Source organism: Stegostoma tigrinum, chromosome 49 (assembly GCF_030684315.1).
Source record: "Stegostoma tigrinum isolate sSteTig4 chromosome 49, sSteTig4.hap1, whole genome shotgun sequence".
Lineage (NCBI taxonomy): Eukaryota > Metazoa > Chordata > Chondrichthyes > Orectolobiformes > Stegostomatidae > Stegostoma > Stegostoma tigrinum.
In genome coordinates, this window is record NC_081402.1 from 55864 (window position 1) to 77849 (window position 21986).

General features: G+C 58.8%; 2 protein-coding genes across 5 annotated transcripts in view; both read left to right on the forward strand.

The window, feature by feature from the left end:
* LOC125449990 (protein bicaudal D homolog 2-like) overlaps nt 1-410 on the forward strand; it is a 34348-nt gene extending 33938 nt beyond the window's left edge. The window contains 1 exon segment of the mRNA XM_059643163.1: nt 30-410. Within this exon segment, the coding sequence (XP_059499146.1) occupies nt 30-410 (381 nt within the window).
* A 10834-nt stretch (nt 411-11244) lies between these two features.
* Nucleotides 11245-18626, forward strand: LOC125450066 (C3a anaphylatoxin chemotactic receptor-like). Of its 4 annotated transcripts, none has more exons than XM_059643138.1 (3): nt 11245-11438; nt 13714-13876; nt 16381-18626. In XM_059643138.1, the coding sequence occupies exon 3, from the start codon at nt 16389-16391 to the stop codon at nt 17421-17423; it is 1035 nt and encodes a 344-aa protein (XP_059499121.1). In that variant the 5' UTR covers nt 11245-11438; nt 13714-13876; nt 16381-16388; the 3' UTR covers nt 17424-18626. The 4 variants fall into 4 exon arrangements, with proteins under 4 accessions (XP_059499121.1, XP_059499120.1, XP_059499122.1 ...); XM_059643137.1 differs by having other exon boundaries at nt 11245-11382; XM_059643139.1 differs by lacking the exon at nt 13714-13876.
* The last annotated feature ends 3360 nt before the right edge of the window (nt 18627-21986 follow it).

Genomic DNA, 21986 nt, shown 5'->3' on the forward strand with positions numbered 1-21986 from the left:
GCCGTGAGCAACGGCCTCATCGCACTCAGCCTCCAGGCCTCCCGCTTCTCCAGGCCTCGGAACAGGAGGCCCTACCGCCTCCTCCTGCTGGTCCTCCTGGGTTTCTTCCTCTGCTGGGCCCCATACCACGTGGCGGGCCTACTCCTCCTGTCGGACGACTACAGCCTCCAGGGCTGGGTGCTGGCCGTCGATCCGGCCCTCACCAGCCTGGCCTACCTCAACAGCTGCCTCAACCCCTTCCTGTACGCCTTCGCCGGGCGCCAGGGCCGCGGGCAGCTCCGTCGGGGCCTAAAGAGCCTCCTCGAGGGGGCTTCGAAGAGGAAACGTCCCTCAGCTGTAACCAGCCCAAGGCCGCCGTCACAACAGTCTCCCAGATGATCGAGGCCTCAAGCCTGGAGCTGAGCACGTGAATGAGTGCGGCCTCGTCAATGCTGTTTGTATTCAACAACGAGATCGAGAGCTCAGAAAAGTCCCTTCGGCCCGTCGACGCTGCGCCGGAACCTCCCGTGACGCGGCAAACTCGCAGCCCAGCCACCCACCCTCCCGTCACCAGCACCCCCCTGCCCGCAACCCCACCAACGTTTCGGCTGCGCACGGTTGGGGGAGAAAAGCCCGGAATTTGCCGGTCCGGAAGCGCCGGCGAAGGAACCCGACAACTCGGAGCTGAGGAAAGAGCCGGGGAAGAGCGCCGTTGTCATTTCTTCAAGATTTCACCTGCAACGTTCGAACGCCAAAGCCCAGAACGCTGGTTCTGTGGGAGCACAACCACACCCGGCCAGGGTGTCTCTATTGTTCAGTCCCTATTGTTCAAATGTTTTACAAAAATACGTCATAAACTGTAGACGGTCTTTATCTCTCCCTTTTGCAACTGCTCTCTGGACCTCCGTTGTTTTTAAATTAAATTTGGAAACGACCTGCCTGTTGTGGGAGTTATTCTGGGAGCGAGTGTCAGCTCTGGCTGTTTTCACGAGCAAAGTTGCTGGGAGAGCTCAGCAGGCCCGGCAGCGTTTGTCAGGAGAATGATCGGAGTTGACGTTTCGGGTCCAGTGACCCTTCCTTCCCACCCGCCTCGAACTGGTTCTTGTCATCTCTGTCTGGGGCGTACAGTCATACAGCACGGAAACAGACCCTTCGGCCCAACCATGACCCTAGCCCACGCCTGCCTGTTCCCGCCCATATCCCCTCCAAACCTTTCCCCATCCATGTCCTGATCCAAATGTCGATTATACGTTGTATCTGTCCCCACGTCCACCGCTTCCTCGGAAGCTCATCCCACACACGGACCACTCTCTGTGTTAAAAAAAATTTGCCCCCTTTCTAAATCTTTCACCTCTCGCCTTAAAAAAATGTTCCCCCAGTCCTGAAATCCCCCCACCCCAGGAGAAAGACGTCAACCGTTAACTCTGACTATGCTCGTCTCTCAACCTTCTACGCCCCAGCCTCTCCTTATAACTGAAACCCCTCCATTCCCGGCCACATCCCGGTGAATCCCTCCGAACCCTCTCCAGTTTAATAATACCCTTCCCATACGTTGGGGGTGACCAGAGCTGGGGCACAGCGCTCCAGAAGAGGCCCTCACCAACGTCCTGTACAACCTCAATGTGACGTCCCCAGCTCCTACACTCAGAGGGTCTGAGCGATGAAGACCAGCGCGCCGGACGCCCCCCTTCCCCGCCTGTCTAACTGTGACGCCAACTTCAAAGGGATATGTCCCTGAGCACCCCGCGCCCCCCCAGGTCTCTCTGTTCTACAACACCCCCCCCCCCAGGTCTCTCTGTTCTACAACACCCCCCCCCCAGGTCTCTCTGGTCTACAACAACCCCCCCCCAGGTCTCTCTGTTCTACAAACCCCCCCCCCAGGTCTCTGGTCTACAACAACCCCCCCCCAGGTCTCTCTGTTCTACAACACCCCCCCCCCAGGTCTCTCTGTTCTACATCACCCCCCCCCCCAGGTCTCTCTGTTCTACAACACCCCCCCCCCAGGTCTCTCTGTTCTACAACAACCCCCCCCAGGTCTCTCTATTCTACATCACCCCCCCCCCCAGGTCTCTCTGTTCTACAACAAACCCCCCCCAGTCTCTCTATTCTACATCACCCCCCCCCCAGGTCTCTCTGTTCTACAACAACCCCCCCCCAGTCTCTCTATTCTACAACACCCCCCCCCCCAGGTCTCTCTGTTCTACATCACCCCCCCCACCAGGTCTCTGTTCTACATCACCCCCCCCCCCCCAGGTCTCTCTGTTCTACAACAACCCCCCCCAGGTCTCTCTATTCTACATCACCCCCCCACCAGGTCTCTCTGTTCTACATCACCCCCCCCACCAGGTCTCTCTATTCTACATCACCCCCCCCCCAGGTCTCTCTGGTCTACAACACCCCCCCCCAGGTCTCTCTGGTCTACAACACCCACCCCCCCAGGTCTCTCTATTCTACATCACCCCCCCCCCCCAGGTCTCTGTTCTACAACACCCCCCCCCAGGTCTCTCTGGTCTACAACCACCCCCCCCCAGGTCTCTCTGGTCTACAACACCCACCCCCCCAGGTCTCTCTATTCTACATCACCCCCCCCCCCCAGGTCTCTGTTCTACAACACCCCCCCCAGGTCTCTCTGGTCTACAACACCCACCCCCCAGGGTCTCTCTATTCTACATCACCCCCCCCCCACCAGGTCTCTCTGTTCTACAACACCCCCCCCCCCAGGTCTCTCTGGTCTACAACACCCCCCCCCAGGTCTCTCTGTTCTACAACACCCCCCCCACCAGGTCTCTCTGGTCTACAACCACCCCCCCCCCCCAGGTCTCTCTGTTCTACAACACCCCCCCCCCCCCAGGTCTCTCTATTCTACATCACCCCCCCACCAGGTCTCTCTGGTCTACAACACCCCCCCCCCCCCAAGTGGGGGGTCTGGAGTCTGCAAAGAAATTAAAAGTTCCTCACTTATGTGTCTCTTTATGCATTTATTCTCACATATATTTTGCGACAAAATACAATGTAAGATCCATATGGGACTGGGTCCACTGCTGTTTGTCATTTAAGATAAATATTTGGGTCTAAACATAGAAGGGATAGTCAGCAAGTGCGCAGATGGGGGGTGTAGGGGACAGCGAAGGGGGTTAGCTCACAGTACAACGGGACCAGGATCAGATGGGCCGAGTGGGGGGCAGGGGCGGTGCGGCAAGAAGGAGTTCAATTTAGATAAATGTGAGGTGGCCTGTTTTGGGAAAGGCACATCGGGGGCAGACTGAATGAGAAAGGTCCTGGGGGAGTGCGGCTGAACAGAGAGACCTTGGTGGTGGGGGGGAGCAGGTACATGGTCCCTCGAAGGTGGAGCCGCAGATAGACAGGGCGGTGAGGGAGGGTGTTCGGTGACATTCGCCTTTATCGGTCGGTGCGTTGAGTGTAGGAGTCGGGAGGGTCATGTATTGGTGAGGCCACTTTGGGAATACTGCGTCCGACCCCGATCTCCCTGCTACAGGAAGGATGTTGGAAAGGGGTTTCGGAAAAGGATGTCGGGGGGTTTGAGCGACAGGGAGGGGCTGGGGGCTGTTTTCCCCGGAGCGTCGGAGGCTGAGGGGGGGACCTTATAGAGATTTATAAACTCATGAGGGGCTTGGAGAGGGGGAATAGGGAAGGTCTTTACCCCCCAGGGGTAGGGGGGCGTCCAAAAGTAGAGGGGCACTGGTTTAAGGTGGGAGGGGGAAGGGACCTGAGGGGTAACTTTTTCACGCAGAGGGTGGTGCGTGTGTGGGACGAGGAAGTGGGTGGGGGGCTGGTACAGTGACAGCATTTAACAGGCATCGGGATGGGGACGTGGATAAGGAAGGGTTTAGGGGGGACAGGAGCCACACGCTGGCAGATGGGGACTAGAGCAATTTCGGACGTGTGGGTTCGGCACGGACAAGACGGGCCGAAGGGTCTGTTACCACGCATCCCGCTACTTCGGGGGGACGCTGGTGGGGTGGGGGGGGGGAGGGTGTCCACATCTGGCGAGAACCCTCAGAGCCATCTTAAGGCCCCGTTCTGCCATTCGCTGAGAGCGAGTGTGCCGCGTTGCCTTAGCCTGTCCCTTCCCCAACCGAAGCCGAACGGGCGAGGGGAGGAGGCCCTCAATGGGAGATGGTTTCACTGCTGACTGCGCGCGTTAGAGCCGGAGATGGCGGTCGCCGGAGGAAGTCATGGGTAATGACCTCATGGAACAGCTGGGAGAATGTTTGGATTGGAAGATGAGCCAATCTCTTGTGTGGGCCGCGTGGGTAACCCGAGGTCAGCAATGAGAGCCTGGCTCGGGAGAGCGAACGTGCATTTTTATTCCCTTTCAATTGCCTGTCAATCTTTCACTTCCCCTTTGAGACTTCTCAGTTCACGTTGAATGGCCTTCCCATCACTGATTCCCTAAAGCCACCCCACCCCTCCCTGACTATCAACATTCTTGGGGTCACCCAGCCCCGTATCGATGCAGCGGCTACAAGGAGCAGCTCAGGAATCCTGCCACGAGTAACTCACGTCCTGACCCTCCTACGGCTCCCCCCCCCCCCACCCCACCAAAAGCCCACAAGGCAGGAGTGTGAGGGAACACTCCCCACTTGTCCCTGGAAGGGGACGGCTCCGACAGCACTTGAGAAGCACGATGCCGCCCAGGGACAAAGCGCCCCCCCCCCCCCCCCCCCACCTACCAACAACCTGGTAACCGCATGCCCCCCCAACCTTCAGCACTCCCTCCCTCTACTGTCAAAGTAGCTGGGCTCATTGGGAATGCTCGGCCAAGCTCCGACACTCCCTCCCTCCGCTACCGATGTAGCTGGGCTCATTAGGAATGCTCGGCTGAGCTCCGACACTCCCTCCCTCCACCACCGATGTAGCTGGGCTCATTAGGAATGCTCGGCTGAGCTCCGACACTCCCTCCCTCCACCACCGATGTAGCTGGGCTCATTGAGAATGCTCGGCTGAGCTCCGACACTCCCTCCCTCCACCACCAATGTAGCTGGGCTCATTGAGAATGCTCGGCTGAGCTCCGACACTCCATCCCTCCACCACTGATGTAGCTGGGCTCATTGGGAGTGCTTGGCTGGGCTCCGACACTCCCTCCCTCCACCACCGATACAGCTGGGTTCATTAGGGATGCTCAGCTGAGCTCCACCACCAATGCACAGCCGCAGTAGTGTGTACCATCGACTGGACACAGCGCAGCGACTCGCTGAGGCTCCTCTGGCAGCATCTTCTGAAACTGACACCCTCTACTCCTTGGAAGGACAGGAGCAGTAGTCGCAGTGGGGGGGCACCCAGCCCTGCAAGTTTCCCTCCGAGACGCATACCCTCTCTGACCAACCCCACATTCCATCCCGACTGGGAAAGATAGGAGCGTTCCTTTAATGTTGCTGTGGTGAGAGTCCTGGATGCCCCTCCTGAACAGGACACTGTGCCCCTATACCACACGGGGCATGGGGAGTGACTGCAGTGATTCTCAAGGAAGGGCAATGAGGGACAGACAAAAAAAAAATGGGCAAACAACATCTACATCCTGCCAGGCAGTAAAGGAAATGAACATCTGTGTTCGTTCTGGGCTGGTGCCAAGGGAGCGGGCGCTGTCGGAGGGTGAGGGAGCGGGCTCTGTCGGAGGGGTCAGTGCTGAGGGAGCGGGGCGCTGTTGGAGGGTGAGGGAGCAGGCTCTGTCGGAGGGTCAGTGCTGAGGGAGTGGGCGCTGTTGGAGGGTGAGGGAGCGGGCTCTGTCGGAGGGTCAGTGCTGAGGGAGTGGGCGCTGTTGGAGGGTGAGGGAGCGGGCTCTGTCGGAGGGTCAGTGCTGAGGGAGTGGGCGCTGTCGGAGGGTCAGCGCCGAGGGAGCGGGCGCTGTCGGAGGGTCAGCGCCGAGGGAGCGGGCGCTGTCGGAGGGTCAGCGCCGAGGGAGCGGGCGCTGTCGGAGGGTCAGTGCTGAGGGAGCAGGCGCTGTTGGAGGGTGAGGGAGCGGGCTCTGTCGGAGGGTCAGTGCTGAGGGAGCGGGCGCTGTTGGAGGGTGAGGGAGCGGGCTCTGTTGGAGGGTCAGCGCCGAGGGAGCGGGCGCTGTCGGAGGGTCAGCGCCGAGGGAGCGGGCGCTGTCGGAGGGTCAGCGCCGAGGGAGCGGGCGCTGTCGGAGGGTCAGCGCCGAGGGAGCGCACCACCGCCAGGCCTGATTTACCACAATGACAGAAGCCAAAGTCTTTGGCAAATCTGCTGGCTCAGAAAACCTGGGGATGATTCAGCGAAACATCTCGTGCCAGGGATTGCTTCACCTCCTCTGCGCTGAAGTTCCTTAATTCCGAAGTGCTTGGTTAGCACTTGAGAGTTATTTTCAGAATTCCTGGCCGAATAGCTCCCTGCCATTTCTTCTTCTCAACACTTGTTGTTGCTGGAGGCTGAACATGGCAGATGTTGTCACACACGTCACTCTCACCCAGAAGCTGCGATCCCTGTGGTGAGTCTCGTCCCTGCAGCCTCTTGCCATCCCAGAAAATCTACCCATTCCGCCCCAGACCCCCCGGCTTTGACGTTCAATGGCGTTACCATCTCCGAAACGCCCCCAACGGTCAATATCCTGCGGCACACCCATTGACCAGAAACCGAACTGGGGAGCCCCAGACCCGCAGCGAGGAGCAGCTCAGAGGCTGGGAATCCCGCAGCGAGTGACTCTTTGCTAGCAAGTCGGTCCGGCAAAACCCACCAGCACCCCCCCCCCACCCCCCAACACCTCACACTCAACTGCACACATCCCCGTCTCTGTCACCCCCTCCAGCCCCCGACACCGCCTCCGTATCTCTGTCACCCCCTCCAGCCCCCCTACACCCCCTCCCTATCTTTGTCACCCCCTCCAGCCCCCTACACCCCCTCCCTATCTCTGTCACCCCCTCCAGCCCCCTACACCCCCTCCCTATCTTTGTCACCCCCTCCAGCCCCCTACACCCCCTCCCTATCTCTGTCACCCCCTCCGGCCCCCTACACCCCCCTCCCTATCTCTGTCACCCCCTCCAGCCCCCCTACACCCCCTCCCTATCTCTGCCACCCCCCTCCCTATCTCTGTCACCCCCTCCGGCCCCCTACACCCCCTCCCTATCTCTATCATCCCCTCCGGCCCCCCTACACCCCCTCCCTATCTCTATCACCCCCTCCGGTCTCCTACAGCCCCTCCCTATCTCTGTCACCCCCCTCCCTCCGCCACACCCCCTCCCTATCTCTGTCACCACCTCCTGTCCCAAACCCCTCACCATCTCCGTCACCACCTCCATTCTCCCCCTCTCCCCACGGGAGCGAGCTCCCCGCTGGGGTGGGGGTGTGGGGTGCAGTGGGGTTAGATATCCATCTCCTGCATTGCCCGTTTGGATTTATTCCAAGCTGGCCTCAATTTTCCAATTCCTCAGGAGCTTCTTTTCGGGCCAGGAGCGCGGCCAGCTCGAACACATTCCTGGGATCTCGCTTGTCACCTCCTCCCCGCCGCAAACGGACCGCTCCCTCAACCCGGATTTCCCGCGGTTTTCTGGGCCTCTCCGGGCCTACCTCCCGTTTCCCGGCAGTTGCTAGGGAAAGCCGGAGAGACGCGGACGGGACGAGGCCTTCCGCCTGGGGGCAACGGGCCAAGCCTCGCACTTCAAGAAACTCCACCATCATCCCTAAGCGCCAAAAAAAGACACATTCGATGTGGCTCCTGCCCGGTGGCCCGCTCGTCCACCGTTACAAGGCGCTTCGAGAAGTGTGCCGTGGCTCAGGCCAACTCTGGCCTCCCAGCATGCCTTGCAAATTGCCTAACAGCCTAACTCATCCTTGAAACATCTGGGTAACAGGGACACCCACATCAACACCTTCAACACTATTATCCCAACCGAACCCATCTCCAAACTCCTAGGCCTCTGCTCCCGACCGGACCCTCAACCTCCCGAGCCAATAATCCTCAAACACTCGCGTTCTCGGGCCCCCTCTGCCGACAGACGGTCCAGAGCGTCCAGCCTAGGAAGGAGGTTAGCGAGCAATCTACCCTGGACCACCCCTGCGTTGGCCGGAGAAGGCAGAACAACGCGGCTTCTCCGTCAGGGGAAATGGAGGGAATTCGGCACATCCTTCAGAATCCTCAACAACATTCACGGGCCCAATCCACCCCATTGGCTCCTTCGATATCTCCCCACCGTCTCGGGATAGCAGCCAACATCATCGAAGCCCTCCCCGGTCACGTTCTCTGTCAATCAGGCAGAAGGCAAAAAGCACCATCAGATTCAAGAACAGCTTTTTCATTGCTGTCATAAGACTCCTGAATGGACCTCGTGAGTCTTCAAACAGACGTTGATCTGAGCTCGACTCAGTTGGTGTTTCCTGGTTCCGTTCCATCACCGTCTGATCTTCACAAAACCGAGCTTTTCATCATATCTCAGTAAATTTGACCAGAATAAATCAAAGGACCCGGGTTCTATCCCACCCTCAGGCAAGGGTCAGTATGAGAGTTTGCACCTTCTCGCCGTGTCTGCGTGGGTTTCCTCCGGGTGCTCCAGTTTCCTCCCACAGTCCAAGGATTTGCGGGTTAGGGTGGGATTGGCCGTGCTAAATTGTCCCGTAGTGCCCAGGGATGTGCGGGTTAGGGTGGGATTGGCCGTGTTAAATTGTCCTTACGTGCCCAGGGATGTGCGGGTTAGGGTGGGATTGGCCGTGCTAAATTGCCCCGTAGTGCCCAGGGATGTGCGGGTTAGGGTGGGATTGGCCGTGCTAAATTGTCCCGTAGTGCCCAGGGATGTGCGGGTTAGGGTGGGACTGGCCGTGCTAAATTGTCCCGTAGTGCCCAGGGGTGTGTGGGTTAGGGTGGGATTGGCCGTGCTAAATTGTCCCGTAGTGTCCAGGGATGTGCGTGTTAGGGTGGGACTGGCCGTGTTAAATTGTCCCGTAGTGCACAGGGATGTGCGGGTTAGGGTGGCATTGGCCGTGCTAAATTGTCCCGTAGTGCCCAGGGATGTGTGGGTTAGGGAGGGATTGGCCGTGGGAAATTGTCCCGTAGTGCCCAGGGATGTGTGGGTTAGGGTGGCATTGGCCGTGCTAAATTGTCCCGTAGTGCCCAGGGATGTGTGGGTTAGGGAGGGATTGGCCGTGGGAAATTGTCCTGTAGTGCCCAGGGATGTGCGGGTTAGGGTGGCATTGGCCGTGTTAAATTGTCTTGTAGTACCCAGGGATGTGCGGGTTAGGGCGGGATTGGCCGTGCTAAATTGTCCCGTAGTGCCCAGGGATGTGTGGGTTAGGGAGGGATTGGCCGTGCTAAATTGTCCCGTAGTTCCCAGGGATGTGCGGGTTAGGGTGGGATTGGCCGTGTTAAATTGTCCCGTAGTGCACAGGGATGTGCGGGTTAGGGTGGGATTGGCCGTGTTAAATTGTCCCGTAGTACCCAGGGATGTGTGGGTTAGGGTGGGGTTGGCCGTGTTAAATTGTCCCGTAGTACCCAGGGATGTGCGGGTTAGGGTGGGATTGGCCGTGTTAAATAGTTCCGTAGTGCCCAGGGATGTGTGGGTTAGGGTGGGATTGGCCGTGCTAAATTGTCCCGTAGTGCCCAGGGATGTGCGTGTTAGGGTGGGAATGGCCGTGTTAAATTGTCCCGTAGTGCCCAGGGATGTGCGGGTTAGGGTGGGATTGGCCGTGCTAAATTGTCCCGTAGTGCCCAGGGATGTGCGGGTTAGGGTGGGTTGGCCGTGCTAAATTGTCCCGTAGTGCCCAGGGATGTGCAGATTAGGGTGGATTGGCCGTGCTAAATTGTCCCGTAGTGCCCAGGGATGTGCGGATTAGGGTGGGATTGGCCGTGTTAAATTGTCCCGTAGTGCCCAGGGATGTGCGGGTTAGGGTGGGATTGGCCGTGCTAAATAGTCCCGTAGTGCCCAGGGATGTGCGGGTTAGGGTAGGATTGGCCGTGCTAAATTGTCCCGTAGTGCCCAGGGATGTGCGGGTTAGGGTGGGATTGGCCGTGCTAAATTGTCCCGTAGTTCCCAGGGATGTGCGGGTTAGGGTGGGATTGGCCGTGCTAAATTGTCCCGTAGTGCCCAGGGATGTGCGGGTTAGGGTGGGATTGGCCGTGCTAAATTGTCCCATAGTGCCCAGGGATGTGCGGATTAGGGTGGGATTGGCCGTGCTAAATAGTCCCGTAGTGCCCAGGGATGTGCGGATTAGGGTGGGATTGGCCGTGCTAAATTGTCCCGTAGTGCCCAGGGATGTGCGGGTTAGGGTGGGATTGGCCGTGCTAAATTGTCCCGTAGTAGCCAGGGATGTGCGGGTTAGGGTGGGATTGGCCGTGCTAAAGTGTCCCGTAGTGCACAGGGATGTGTGGGTTAGGGTGGGATTGGCCGTGCTAAATTGTCCCGTAGTGCCCAGGGATGTGTGGGTTAGGGTGGGATTGGCCGTGCTAAATTGTCCCGTAGTAGCCAGGGATGTGCGGGTTAGGGTAGGATTGGCCGTGCTAAATTGTCCCGTAGTGCCCAGGGATGTGCGGGTTAGGGTGGGATTGGCCGTGTTAAATTGTCCCGTAGTGCACAGGGATGTGCGGGTTAGGGTGGGATTGGCCGTGTTAAATTGTCCCGTAGTACCCAGGGATGTGTGGGTTAGGGTGGGGTTGGCCGTGTTAAATTGTCCCGTAGTACCCAGGGATGTGCGGGTTAGGGTAGGATTGGCCATGCTAAATTGTCCCGTAGTGCCCAGGGATGTGCGGGTTAGGGTGGGTTGGCCGTGCTAAATAGTCCCGTAGTGCCCAGGGATGTGCGTGTTAGGGTGGGATTGGCCGTGCTAAATTGTCCCGTAGTGCCCAGGGATGTGCAGGTTAGGGTGGGATTGGCCGTGCTAAATAGTCCCGTAGTGCCCAGGGATGTGCGTGTTAGGGTGGGATTGGCCGTGTTAAATTGTCCCGTAGTGCCCAGGGACGTGTGGATTAGGGTGGGATTGGCCGTGCTAAATTGTCCTGGGAGTGTTTGATTGGGTGGGGGACAGTGTAGAGGGAGCTTTACTCTGTATCTAACCCGGAGCTGCCCCAGTCCTGGGGAACATGTGATGGCGGATTCCACTGGTTTGTGACAACTAAAGTTATGAAGATAAATCCAGAGGAACGCAGCAGGATTCCTGAGTTTCCTGCGCCTCTGGCGCTGCCTGGCCCGCTGCATTCCTCCAGCTCTCACGCTCCGTTACCTCTGACTCCAACCTCAGCAGTTCCTCCGATCTCTAAAAAGGGGAAGGTGCTGGTTTCGGTGGGATGTCTGTAAGTTGAGCTCACAGAATGTGAGAGGGACCCTTGTCAGCCTCATTCAGGAGAGGGATCTGGAGCGCTCCAGGAGGAATCTGGCGATCCAGGCACCCCCCCTCTCGACCTGCAGAGACACGGGGGGGGGGGAAAACCCCATCTCGACACCAGTAAGTGGGAGTGCGGGTTGGATTATCTCTGTCCCATCTCTCGTCTGGATGGGAGGGTGAGTCGAACCATGGTTTGGGGAAGTCACAGGGATCACGGTCCACACTGCTGGGGTCATTCCCACAAAAGGGGGCCTGGAAAGGCCATTCGAGAGGATCGCAGGGAATCCACGTTGAGCGCCTGGGTCAGGAGCAGCGTGAAGGAGGGAAGATTTTGACAGAGAGAGACAGATGGAGAGAGAGAGAGAGAGAGAGAGAGAGAGACAGAGCGTGGGAGAGTGAGGGAACCCTGAACTCTCAGCCTTTCCTCAGACAGCTGAGGGGCTCATCCGCACGACAGCGCAGAATTGGGGGTAGGGGGAAGCACGAGAGTCTGCGAGCAGAGGAGAGCACAGATCACAGAGATAGGGGGTGTCAGGGGATGGAGAGGGTGACGGAGATAGGGAGGGAGTGTAGGGGGTGACAGAGATAGGGAGTGGTGTAGGGGGCTGGAGGAGGTGACAGAGATAGGGAGGGGGTGTAGGGGGCTGGAGGGGGGTGACAGAGATAGGGAGGGGGTGTAGGGGGCTGGTGGGGGTGTCGGAGATAGGGAGGGGGTGTTGGGGGCTGGAGGGTGTGTCAGAGATAGGGAGGGGGTGTAGGGGGCTGGAGGGGGTGACCATAAAAATTTGAAAATCTAGCAATTCCTTGTGCTCAACATACCATCAGTGCTGAGGGAGCGGGCGCTGTCGGAGGGTCAGTGCTGAGGGAGCGGGTGCTGTCGGAGGGTCAGTGCTGAGGGAGCGGAAGCTGTCGGAGGGTCAGCGCTGAGGGAGCAGGTGCTGTCGGAGGGTCAGTGCTGAGGGGAGCGGGCACTGTCGGAGGGTCAGCGCTGAGGGAGCGGTCAATGTCGTCGGGTCAGTGCTGAGGGAGTGGGCGCTGTCGGAGGGTCAGTGCTGAGGGAGCGGTCAATGTCGTCGGGTCAGTGCTGAGGGAGTGGGCGCTGTCGGAGGGTCAGTGCAGAGGGAGTGGCCGCTGTCGGAGGGTCAGTGCTGAGGGAGCGGGCACTGTTGGAGAGGGAGGGAGCGGGCGCTGTCGGAGGGAGAGGGAGCGGCCGCTGTCGGAGGGTGAGGGAGTGGGCGCTGTCGGAGGGTCAGCGTTGTGGGAGTGAGCATTGTCGGAGGGTCAGTGCTGAGGGAGCAGGTGCTGTTGGAGGGCCAGTGCTGAGGGAGTGGGCGCCGTCCGAGGGTTTGGGAGTGGGTGATGTCGGAAAGTGAGGGAGCAGGCGCCGTCGAAGGGTGAGGGAGCGGGCGCTGTCGGAGGGTCAGTGCTGAGGGAGTGGGAGCTGTCGGAGGGTCAGTGCTGAGGGAGCAGGCGCGGTCGGAGGGTCAGTGCTGAGGGAGTGGGCTCTGTCGGAGGGTCAGTGCTGAGGGAGTGGGCATTGTCGGAAGGTCAGTGCTGAGGGAGCAGATGCTGTTGGAGGGCCAGTGCTGATGGAGCGGGCGCCGTCCGAGGGTTTGGGAGTGGGTGATGTCGGAGAGTGAGGGAGCAGGTGCCGTCGAAGGGTGAGGGAGCGGGCACCGTCGGACGGTCAGCACTGAGGGAGCGGGTGCCGTTGGAGGATGAGGGAGTGGGTGATGTCAGAGAGTGAGGGAGCGGGCGCCGTCAGAGGGTCAGTGCTGAAGATCACCCTTGCTGTTTAAACCATATCGAGGCTGAATATATTGCTGAGCTTGAAAAGGGAGAGTTCGGGGGTCGGGGATAGGATGGTCCACCTTCCCCAAGCACCCACCTGAGTGTCCTCCACAGACTGGCACTCCCTCTCTGAAGTCTCCACTTGGACTGGCATTGCTGCGGAAACGTTGGGTTCAGGTGTCGGGGGCCGTGGGTGGCACAGTTGCCAATTTGGACCCTAACCCGTCCTCCAGACCTGAAGGTCTTTGGGAACGTGGCCGCTCTGTGGGGGACGCCTGATGCCCATTTGCACGGATGCCCGACAACAGCGTGGGCGGTCAACCCAGAGACCCCGGGCTCGCCTGCAGAACCCAGCGCCGAATGGCGACCAGGAATCCATTGCCAGGAACCGAAACCACGCCCCCGCCCCATGCCCCCGGCGCTGGCCCGCTCCTGCCCGCCGGCGAAAGGGCATCTGCCATTCTCCTACACGTGACTCCAGGCCCGCTCAGCGGCTTTCCGCCACTGAGGCCCTCGTGCCTTCAGCAAATTCATAACCACCCACAAAAAAATCGGAGGCCCGAAAATTATAATCTGTCTGACCAGTCGAAACAAAGCAGAGAGAGAGGGAGAGAGAGAGAGGGTGAAATCTCACTTCCTCATTTGCTTTTACCCTTCCAGACGCGAGGCGCAGGTGCCTGGGGTTTGCGGTTTTGCTTGTCTGTCGTGGCATTTTAACGTCAAGAGAAGACAGACCACGGGAGACGCCACATCTTGTCACATCTGAGCGCTCCGCGCTATCGACGCGGGCTCTGAGCCGAGCCTCCAAGCCGCGGTCATCCCGGTGAGGGGAGAGAGAGAGAGATAGAGAGAGCTTGCGGCCAGACGGGAGGGGGTGACGGAGATAGGGAGGGGGAGTAGGGGGCTAGAGGGGGTGGCACTTTTGAGGTGCCCTCTGTGGCTGTGTCTCCGGCTCCATTGGAGTGTCAGCGCCGAGGGAGTGGGCGCTGTCGGAGGGTCAGTGCTGAGGGAGCGGGTGCTGTCGGAGGGTCAGTGCTGAGGGAGCGGGCGCTGTCGGAGGGTCAGTGCTGTGGGAGCGGGCGCTGTCAGAGGGTCAGCGCTGTGGGAGCGGGCGCTGTCAGAGGGTCAGTGCTGAGGGACCGGGTGCTGTCGGAGGGTCAGTGCTGAGGGAGAGGGCGCTGTTGGAGGATCAGTGCTGAGGGAGCGGGCGCTGTCGGAGGGTCAGTGCTGAGGGAGCGGGCGCTGTCGGAGGGTCAGTGCTGAGGGAGCGGGTGCTGTCGGAGGGTCAGTGCTGAGGGAGCGGGCGCTGTCGGAGGGTCAGTGCTGAGGGAGCGGGCGCTGTCGGAGGGTCAGTGCTGAGGGAGCAGGCGCTGTCAGAGGGTCAGTGCTGAAGGAGCGGGCACTGTCGGAGGGTCAGTGCTGAGGGTGTGGGTGCTGTCGGAGGGTCAGTGCTGAGGGAGAGGGCGCTGTTGGAGGGTCAGTGCCGAGGTAGCGGGCGCTGTACGAGGGTCAGTGCTGAGGGAGCGGGCGCTGTAGGAGGGTCAGTGCTGAGGGAGCGGGCGCTGTCAGAGGGACAGTGCAGAAGGAGCGGGCACTGTCAGAGGGTCAGTGCTGAGGGAGTGAACCCAGTGGGTTGGCCTTTATTTCAAAGGGAATAGGGTGTGAAAGGAGGGAAGGTTTTGTTAAAATTATATAAAGGCCCTGTTCAGAGCGCAGCTGTAAAACTGTGAGGGGTTTCGGGGCCCCGTATCCAAGCAGAGATAGTCTGGCACTGGAGGAAGTCCAGGGAAGGCTCACTCGGCTGGTCCCGGGGATGGAGGGGCTCCCTCATAAGGGAGAGGTGGAGTGGGTCGGGTGGAGTTTACGAGAATGAGGAGGCAACGTTATTGAAATAGAAAAGATGGGTGGGGGACCTGACAGGGGAGATTGGAGGGATCGAGGGGTTATATTCGAGGCTGAGAGAGAGAGATGTTGAATTGGAACAGTTCATGAAGCGTGTAGTCCATCATGTTTGTTCAAAGCCTCTAATGACCATCCTACCCAGTCCCAACCCAATGCACTATTCCTATGATGGCACCCTAACCCGCACATCCCTGGGCACTACGGGACAATTTAGCACGGCCAATCCCACCCTAACCCGCACATCCCTGGGCACTACGGGACAATTTAACACGGCCAATCCCACCCTAACACGCACATCCCTGGGCACTACGGGACAATTTAGCACGGCCAATCCCACCCTAACCCGCACATCCCTGGGCACTACGGGACAATTTAGCACAGCCAATCCCACCCTAACCCGCACATCCCTGGGCACTACGGGACAATTTAACACGGCCAATCCCACCCTAACCTGCACATCCCTGGGCACTACGGGACAATTTAGCACGGCCAATCCCACCCTAACCCGCACATCCCTGGGCACTACGGGACAATTTAGCACGGCCAATCACACCCTAACCCGCACATCCCTGGGCACTACGGGACAATTTAGCACGGCCAATCCCACCCTAACCTGCACATCCCTGGGCACTACGGGACAATTTAGCACGGCCATTCCCACCCTAACCCACACATCCCTGGGCACTACGGGACAATTTAGCACGGCCAATCCCACCCTAACCCGCACATCCCTGGGCACTACGGGACAATTTAGCACGGCCAATCCCACCCTAACCTGCACATCCCTGGGTACTACGGGACAATTTAGCACGGCCAACCCCACCCAAACCCGCACATCCCTGGGCACTACGGGACAATTTAACACGGCCAATCCCACACTAACCCGCACATCCCTGGGCACTATGGGACAATTTAACACAGCCAATCCCACCCTAACCCACACATCCCTGGGCACTACGGGACAATTTAGCACGGCCAATCCCACCCTAACCCGCACATCCCTGGGCACTACGGGACAATTTAGCACGGCCAATCCCACCCTAACCCGCACATCCCTGGGCACTACGGGACAATTTAGCACGGCCAATCCCACCCTAACCCGCACATCCCTGGGCACTATGGGACAATTTAACACGACCAGTCCCACCCTGACCCACACATCCCTGGGCACTACGGGACAATTTAGCACGGCCAATCCCACCCTAACCCACACATTCCTGGGCACTACGGAACAATTTAGCATTGACCCTCACTTGCGTATCTTCAGTGAGAAGAACCCCGCGCGGGGATGGGGAGGTGGGTGCAGGCCCCAATCTCGGCCCACAATGCCCTGAAGCAGAGGGGTTGACCACTCAACTCGATTCGTTAGGCTGACGGCCAACATTTTTTTTGACTCGCTATTCTGTTGTCTCGCTCCCGTTTCAGGTATCGGGATGGATGAGTACGGACTATTCAATTCAAGCCTTGAATATTATGACCTGTGGTTTTCAAACTACACTTATGAGAACTACACAGATGCAGATGTGTTTGTCAACCATGCCCACTCATTGACTCCGGCAGCCATCTTGGCCCTAGTCATGTACGCCCTCACCTTCATCCTCGGCGCCCCTGGCAACACAGCGGTCATCTGGGTGGCGGGTTTTCGGATGAAGCGGACTGTGAACACCGTGTGGTTCCTGAACCTGGCGGCCGCCGACCTGGCCTACTGCCTGTCGCTGCCCTTCCAGATCGCCAACGTCGCCCTCGGCAACCGCTGGCCTGCCACGACTCCCCTGTGCCGGCTCCTCCCCTCGGCCATCCTGCTCAACATGGCGGCCAGCGTCTTCCTGCTAACCGTCATCAGCGTGGACCGCTGCCTGGCCGTCACGCTGCCCGTCTGGTCGCAGCGCTGGCGAACGCTAGGCTGGGCCTGGGCAGCCTGCGCCGCGGCCTGGGCCCTGGCGAGCCTCATGTGCCTGCCCGCCCTCCTCCACCGCCGGGTGTCGCCCCTGACGTCCACCTGCACCGCCAACTATGCCGGGGCGGGGGTCATTCGCCTGGTGGAGGTGTCGCGGGCCCTGGTGGCCTTCGCCCTCCCTTTCCTGGTCATGGCGGCCTGCTACCTGATGATCGGCCTGAGGGTGCGTCGCGCCAGTTTCGGCAAGTCCCAGTGGCGCCCCCTGCGACTGATCCTGACGGTGGTGCTGGCCTTCTTCGTCTGCTGGCTCCCCTACCACGTCTTCGGCCTACTCCAGGCTTTTGGCGACTATCAGGCCATCCGGGCCTGGGACTACGTCACCGTGGGCCTGGCGTCGCTCAACAGTGCCCTCAACCCCCTGCTGTACGTCTTCGCCGGGCGGGACGTCCGTCAGCGGGCACGGAGATCCCTGGGCACCACCTTACGCCGGGCCCTCAGCGAGGAGGCCTCGTCCCAGACGTTGCGCAGCACTCGATTGAAGAGCCGCAGCAGCATGGACAACAGCTTCTGATGCCTCCCATGCCTCGCTACAGCTTCACATGGGAAACTACACCCTCTCCCCCTTTCTCACCGCGTAAATGCCAACCTGGGGGCCATTTGCCAATGGTTTCTCTCCTGAATAAGCTGAGAAATTAACACGATTGCGCCAACACTCACCTGGTTCGAGCGCGGAAGGATGAAAGCGTCTTTTTTGAATTCGTTCACGAGATGAGGGCTCGGCCTAGTGTTTGTTGCCTGTCCCCTGTCACCCACATTGCTGCGTGGGTCCGCTGTCGCGTATAGGCCGGACCAGGCGAGGACGGCCGTTTCCATCCCTAGAAAGTGGGCCTCTCCAACATCCCGTTGGAGCCGCGAGTTCCCAGATCCTTACGATCCGCCCTCGCGGGATTTGAAGCTGGGACCCCCGGAACATCCCCTGAGTTTTCTCGACGGACAGTCCGATGGTCGGCTTCCCCGTCCTTGCCCTGGCCCGAGGTCTCATTTCGGGCGGAGCAGAAACAGGCTCTCGGTCCTGAACTCGGCCACTTCCCGTTCCCTTGGAGGCGGAGTGAAGCCGCTTAAACGTTCTGGAAGCTTCTGACTCGGTCAGTGAGTCCCACCAGCCTCTGCTCGGAACTGTTTGGTTCCTCCCAACTTACTAGGCCCAAGGAGGAGGCCTAGTAGTACCATCATCGGCTGTGTTGATCCAAAGACCCTGGGAATGTTCCGGGGCTCCTTTACCCTCAACAGCAACGTCGTGGGATCTCAAATTCAATAAATTAAAGTCTAGAACTAAGAATCTTATGATGATTGTTGGAAAAATCCATCTGAATCCCTTTAGGGAGGGACAAGGCCATCCTTACCCGGTCTGGCCTACTCTAGACCCACAGCAATATGGCTCACCTTTAATTAGTGAGAAAACCGGCCTAGCCAGCATCCGGTCAATGTTATTTTTTAACAAAACGTGGGGGCACAGGGAGAGTTCGGGGTCGGCCATTCAGGCCCTGCTCTGCCAGTGAGTATAATCAATCCTGTTCTCCCACCTCCACCCACCCCCCAACATCCCTTGAAGGCTTCAGCAATTCGAGACACAAGTGTTCGCCTCAGGGTGGGCGTAGATTTGATGGCGAAACGGCAAGGGAGCTGGGACAGAGTTTCCCCAACGGTGGGGGCATTGAGATCGGCTGACCCCAGGGATGATGGGGGCCTGGCTTCGGAGGAGAGGGCGGGCACATCGTGGTGGGTGCGGGGGTTGGGGGGGTGGTGTGCTCTGTCTCCATCAAATTTGACCCCCCGTAGGTCTCCGTGACAACAGCAGGAGAGGGGGGGGGCGTTCACCCAGGCGTCTCCACGAGAGTCAACACAGATCTCATTTCCCGCTCGTCCCATTTCCGGGTGACACAAGTGCTGTTCAAGCAGTTGCTCGAACGCCCTCTCAGTTAGGCCACCCTCGAATTCCCAGCACGGGCCCAAACACCAGGCCTTGGCCTGGAATGGAACACCCAGTCTCGGCTTGGACCTGAACTCCAGGCCTCAAGGTGGACTCAAACTCCAGGCCTCAACGTGGACTTGACCTCCAGGCCTCAACGTGGACTCAAACTCCAGGCCTCAACGTGGACTTGACCTCCAGGCCTCAACGTGGACTCAAACTCCCGGCCTCAGTGTCAACTCGAGCTCCAGGCCTCAGTGTCAACTCGAGCTCCAGGCCTCAGTGTGGACTCAAACTCCAGGCCTCAGTGTCAACTCGAGCTCCAGGCCTCAGTGTGGACTCAAACTCCAGGCCTCAGCATGGACTCAAACCGGAGGCCTCAATGTGGACTTGAACTCCAGGCCTCAGCATGAACTCAAACCCCAGGCCTCAATGTGGACTTGAACTCCAGGCCTTAGCATGAACTCAAACCCCAGGCCTCAATGTGGACTTGAACTCCAGGCCTCAGCCTGGACTCAAACTCTCCGGCCTCAGTTTCGACTCGAACTACCGGCCTCAGTGTGAACTCAAACTCCGGGCCTCAGCGTGGCCTCGAACTCTGGGCCTCAGCGTGGCCTCGAACTCCAGGCCTCAGCGTGGCCTCGAACTCCGGGCCTCAGCGTGGACTCGAACTCTGGGCCTCAGCGTGAACTCAAACCCCAGGCCTCAGCGTGGACTCGAACTCCAGGCCTCAGTGTGGGCTTGAACTCCGGGCCTCAGCATGAACTCAAACCCCAGGCCTCAGCGTGGACTCGAACTGCTGGCTTCAGCGTGGCCTCGAACTCCTGGCTTCAGCGTGGCCTCGAACTCCGGGCCTCAGTGTGGCCTCGAACTCCAGGCCTCAGTGTGGCCTCGAAATCCAGGCCCCGAGGTAAAGCCCAGTACAGCCTAGTTTAGAATGGCTGTTATCCTGAACTCACATTTCTCTGGTTTTTTTTCTAAATTAGCGCATGGCTTTTTAATGTCTCTCTGCTTTAAACATTTTCCCCTCAGAACTTGTACTTAAGAATCTTGATACCAAAGATGGTCCTGTGAGCGATGTGTAAATTTTTTGCCGTGCTCGTGTGTGAGTATGTGTGACAATAAAGCTAATTCCAATCCGAACCTCTGACTATCCATCAGACTTCCCATCCACGACCTCGGACATGGAAATAAGGAGAAACAGAGGGAAGGCAGGCCGTTCAGCCGAATGAGTCCGTTCTGCCAGTTCAATATGATCAAGGCTGACCATCGAGTTCTGACCTGTTCTCTCAGCCCGGCCCTTCAAAAATCCCTTCCGTCGTACCACGCTCTTTCTTTTCTTGAAAACACACAACGTAGGGGCCTCGTTCGCTTTCTGTGTTTGCGAAATCCACTCTCTGGGGAGTGTCGCTGAACAAAGAGACCTCAGGGAGGGGTCAGGTACATAGTTCCTTGGAAGTGGAGCCGCAGGTAGACAGGGCGGTGAGGGAGGGGTTCGGGACGCTCGCCTTTATCGGTCGGTGCGTTGAGTATCAGAGTCGGGAGGGTCGTGTATTGGCGAGGCCGCTTTGGGAATACTGCGTTCAATCCCGGTCTCCCTGCTACAGGAAGGATGTTGGGAAAGGGGGTTCGGAAAAGGATGTCGGAGGGTTTGAGTGACAGGGAGGGGCTGGGGGGGGCGGTTTTCCCCGGAGCGTCGGAGGCTGAGGGGGGACCTTATAGAGGTTTATAAACCCATGAGGGGCATGGAGAGGGGGAATAGGGAAGGTCTTTACCCCCAGGGGTAGGATGTCCAAAACTAGAGGGGCACAGGTTTAAGGTGGGAGGGGGAAAGGGACCTGAGGGGTAACGTTTTCACGCAGAGGGTGGTGTGTGTGTGGAACGAGGAAGGGGGTGGGGGCTGGTACAGTGACAGCATTTAACAGGCATCGGGATGGGGACGTGGATAAGGAAGGGTTTAGAGGGACATGGGCCACACGCTGGCAAATGGGGCTAGTCCCATTCAGGAAAGCAGTATTTGCTGTGTGAACATGTATATGGAATGAGAACGCTTCCTGCACCCCTGAGCCATTCGGAAGTCCTGTGAGCCGGCCGGATGTGGGCGGGCGTCACTGCGGGGGGGGGTGCGAGAGCTACATGTTGGGGACCCCAGGCATTTGGCCGCAATTTAAGGCCAGGAAGCGACCACTTTCCAACACAGTTCCCGAGAGTGGCGCAGAGCCCTAGCCGGCAACTGAAATGGCTGCGCCACTGTGAAAGGCATGCTGGGAATTTTATGTTTGGTCAAGCTCGGCCACAAGGGAGGCCTAGCTCAGGGCTTGGAGCGCGCGTGGCTCGGACGTTCAGGATCCGAACTGGCCGGTCTAAGGCAGCCAAGGATTGCGAAGGGTGACCGAGAGGGGAAATGGAGGCAGCGTCCGAGGGGCGCAGATGAGCCGTGAATCTATCATAGGACGGGAGAGGCGGGCGGGCGGTGAACGGGCCTCCTCCTGTCCCTGTGAGACAGGCTGGAGGAGAAAGGGCTGAAGGGCCTCCTGATCCTGTGTAACAGGCTCGAGGAGGAGGGGTGGGGGGGACCACCAGCCCTGGCAGCGATGGGGAGTTCAGCTTGGGAACGGGGTGGGGGGGGTCATCGAGAGGGAGGGGAAAGGGGGATGTTATAGACAATAGGTGCTGGAGTAGGCCATTTGGCCCTTCGAGCCAGCACCACCATTCATTATGATCATGGCTGATCATCCACAATCAGTATCCTGTTCCTGCCTTATCCCCATAACGCTTGATTCCACTACCTTTAAGAGCTCTGTCCATCTCTTTCTTGGAAGTATCCAGAGACCTGGCATCCACTGCCTTCTGGGGCAGAGCATTCCATATATCCACTAGTCTCTGGGTGAAGGCGTTTTTCCTCAACTCTGTTCTAAATGGCCTACCCCTTATTTTTAAACTGTGTCCTCTGATCCTGGACTCACCCATCAGCGGAAACATGCTTCCTGCCTCCAGGATGTCCAATCCCTTAATAATCTTATACGTCTCAATCAGATCCCCTCTCATCCTCCTAAACTCAAGAGTATACAAGCCCAGTCGTTCCAATCTTTCAACATATGATGGTCCAGCCATTCCGGGAATTGACCTTGTGAACCTACGCTGCACTCCCTCAATAGCAAGAAT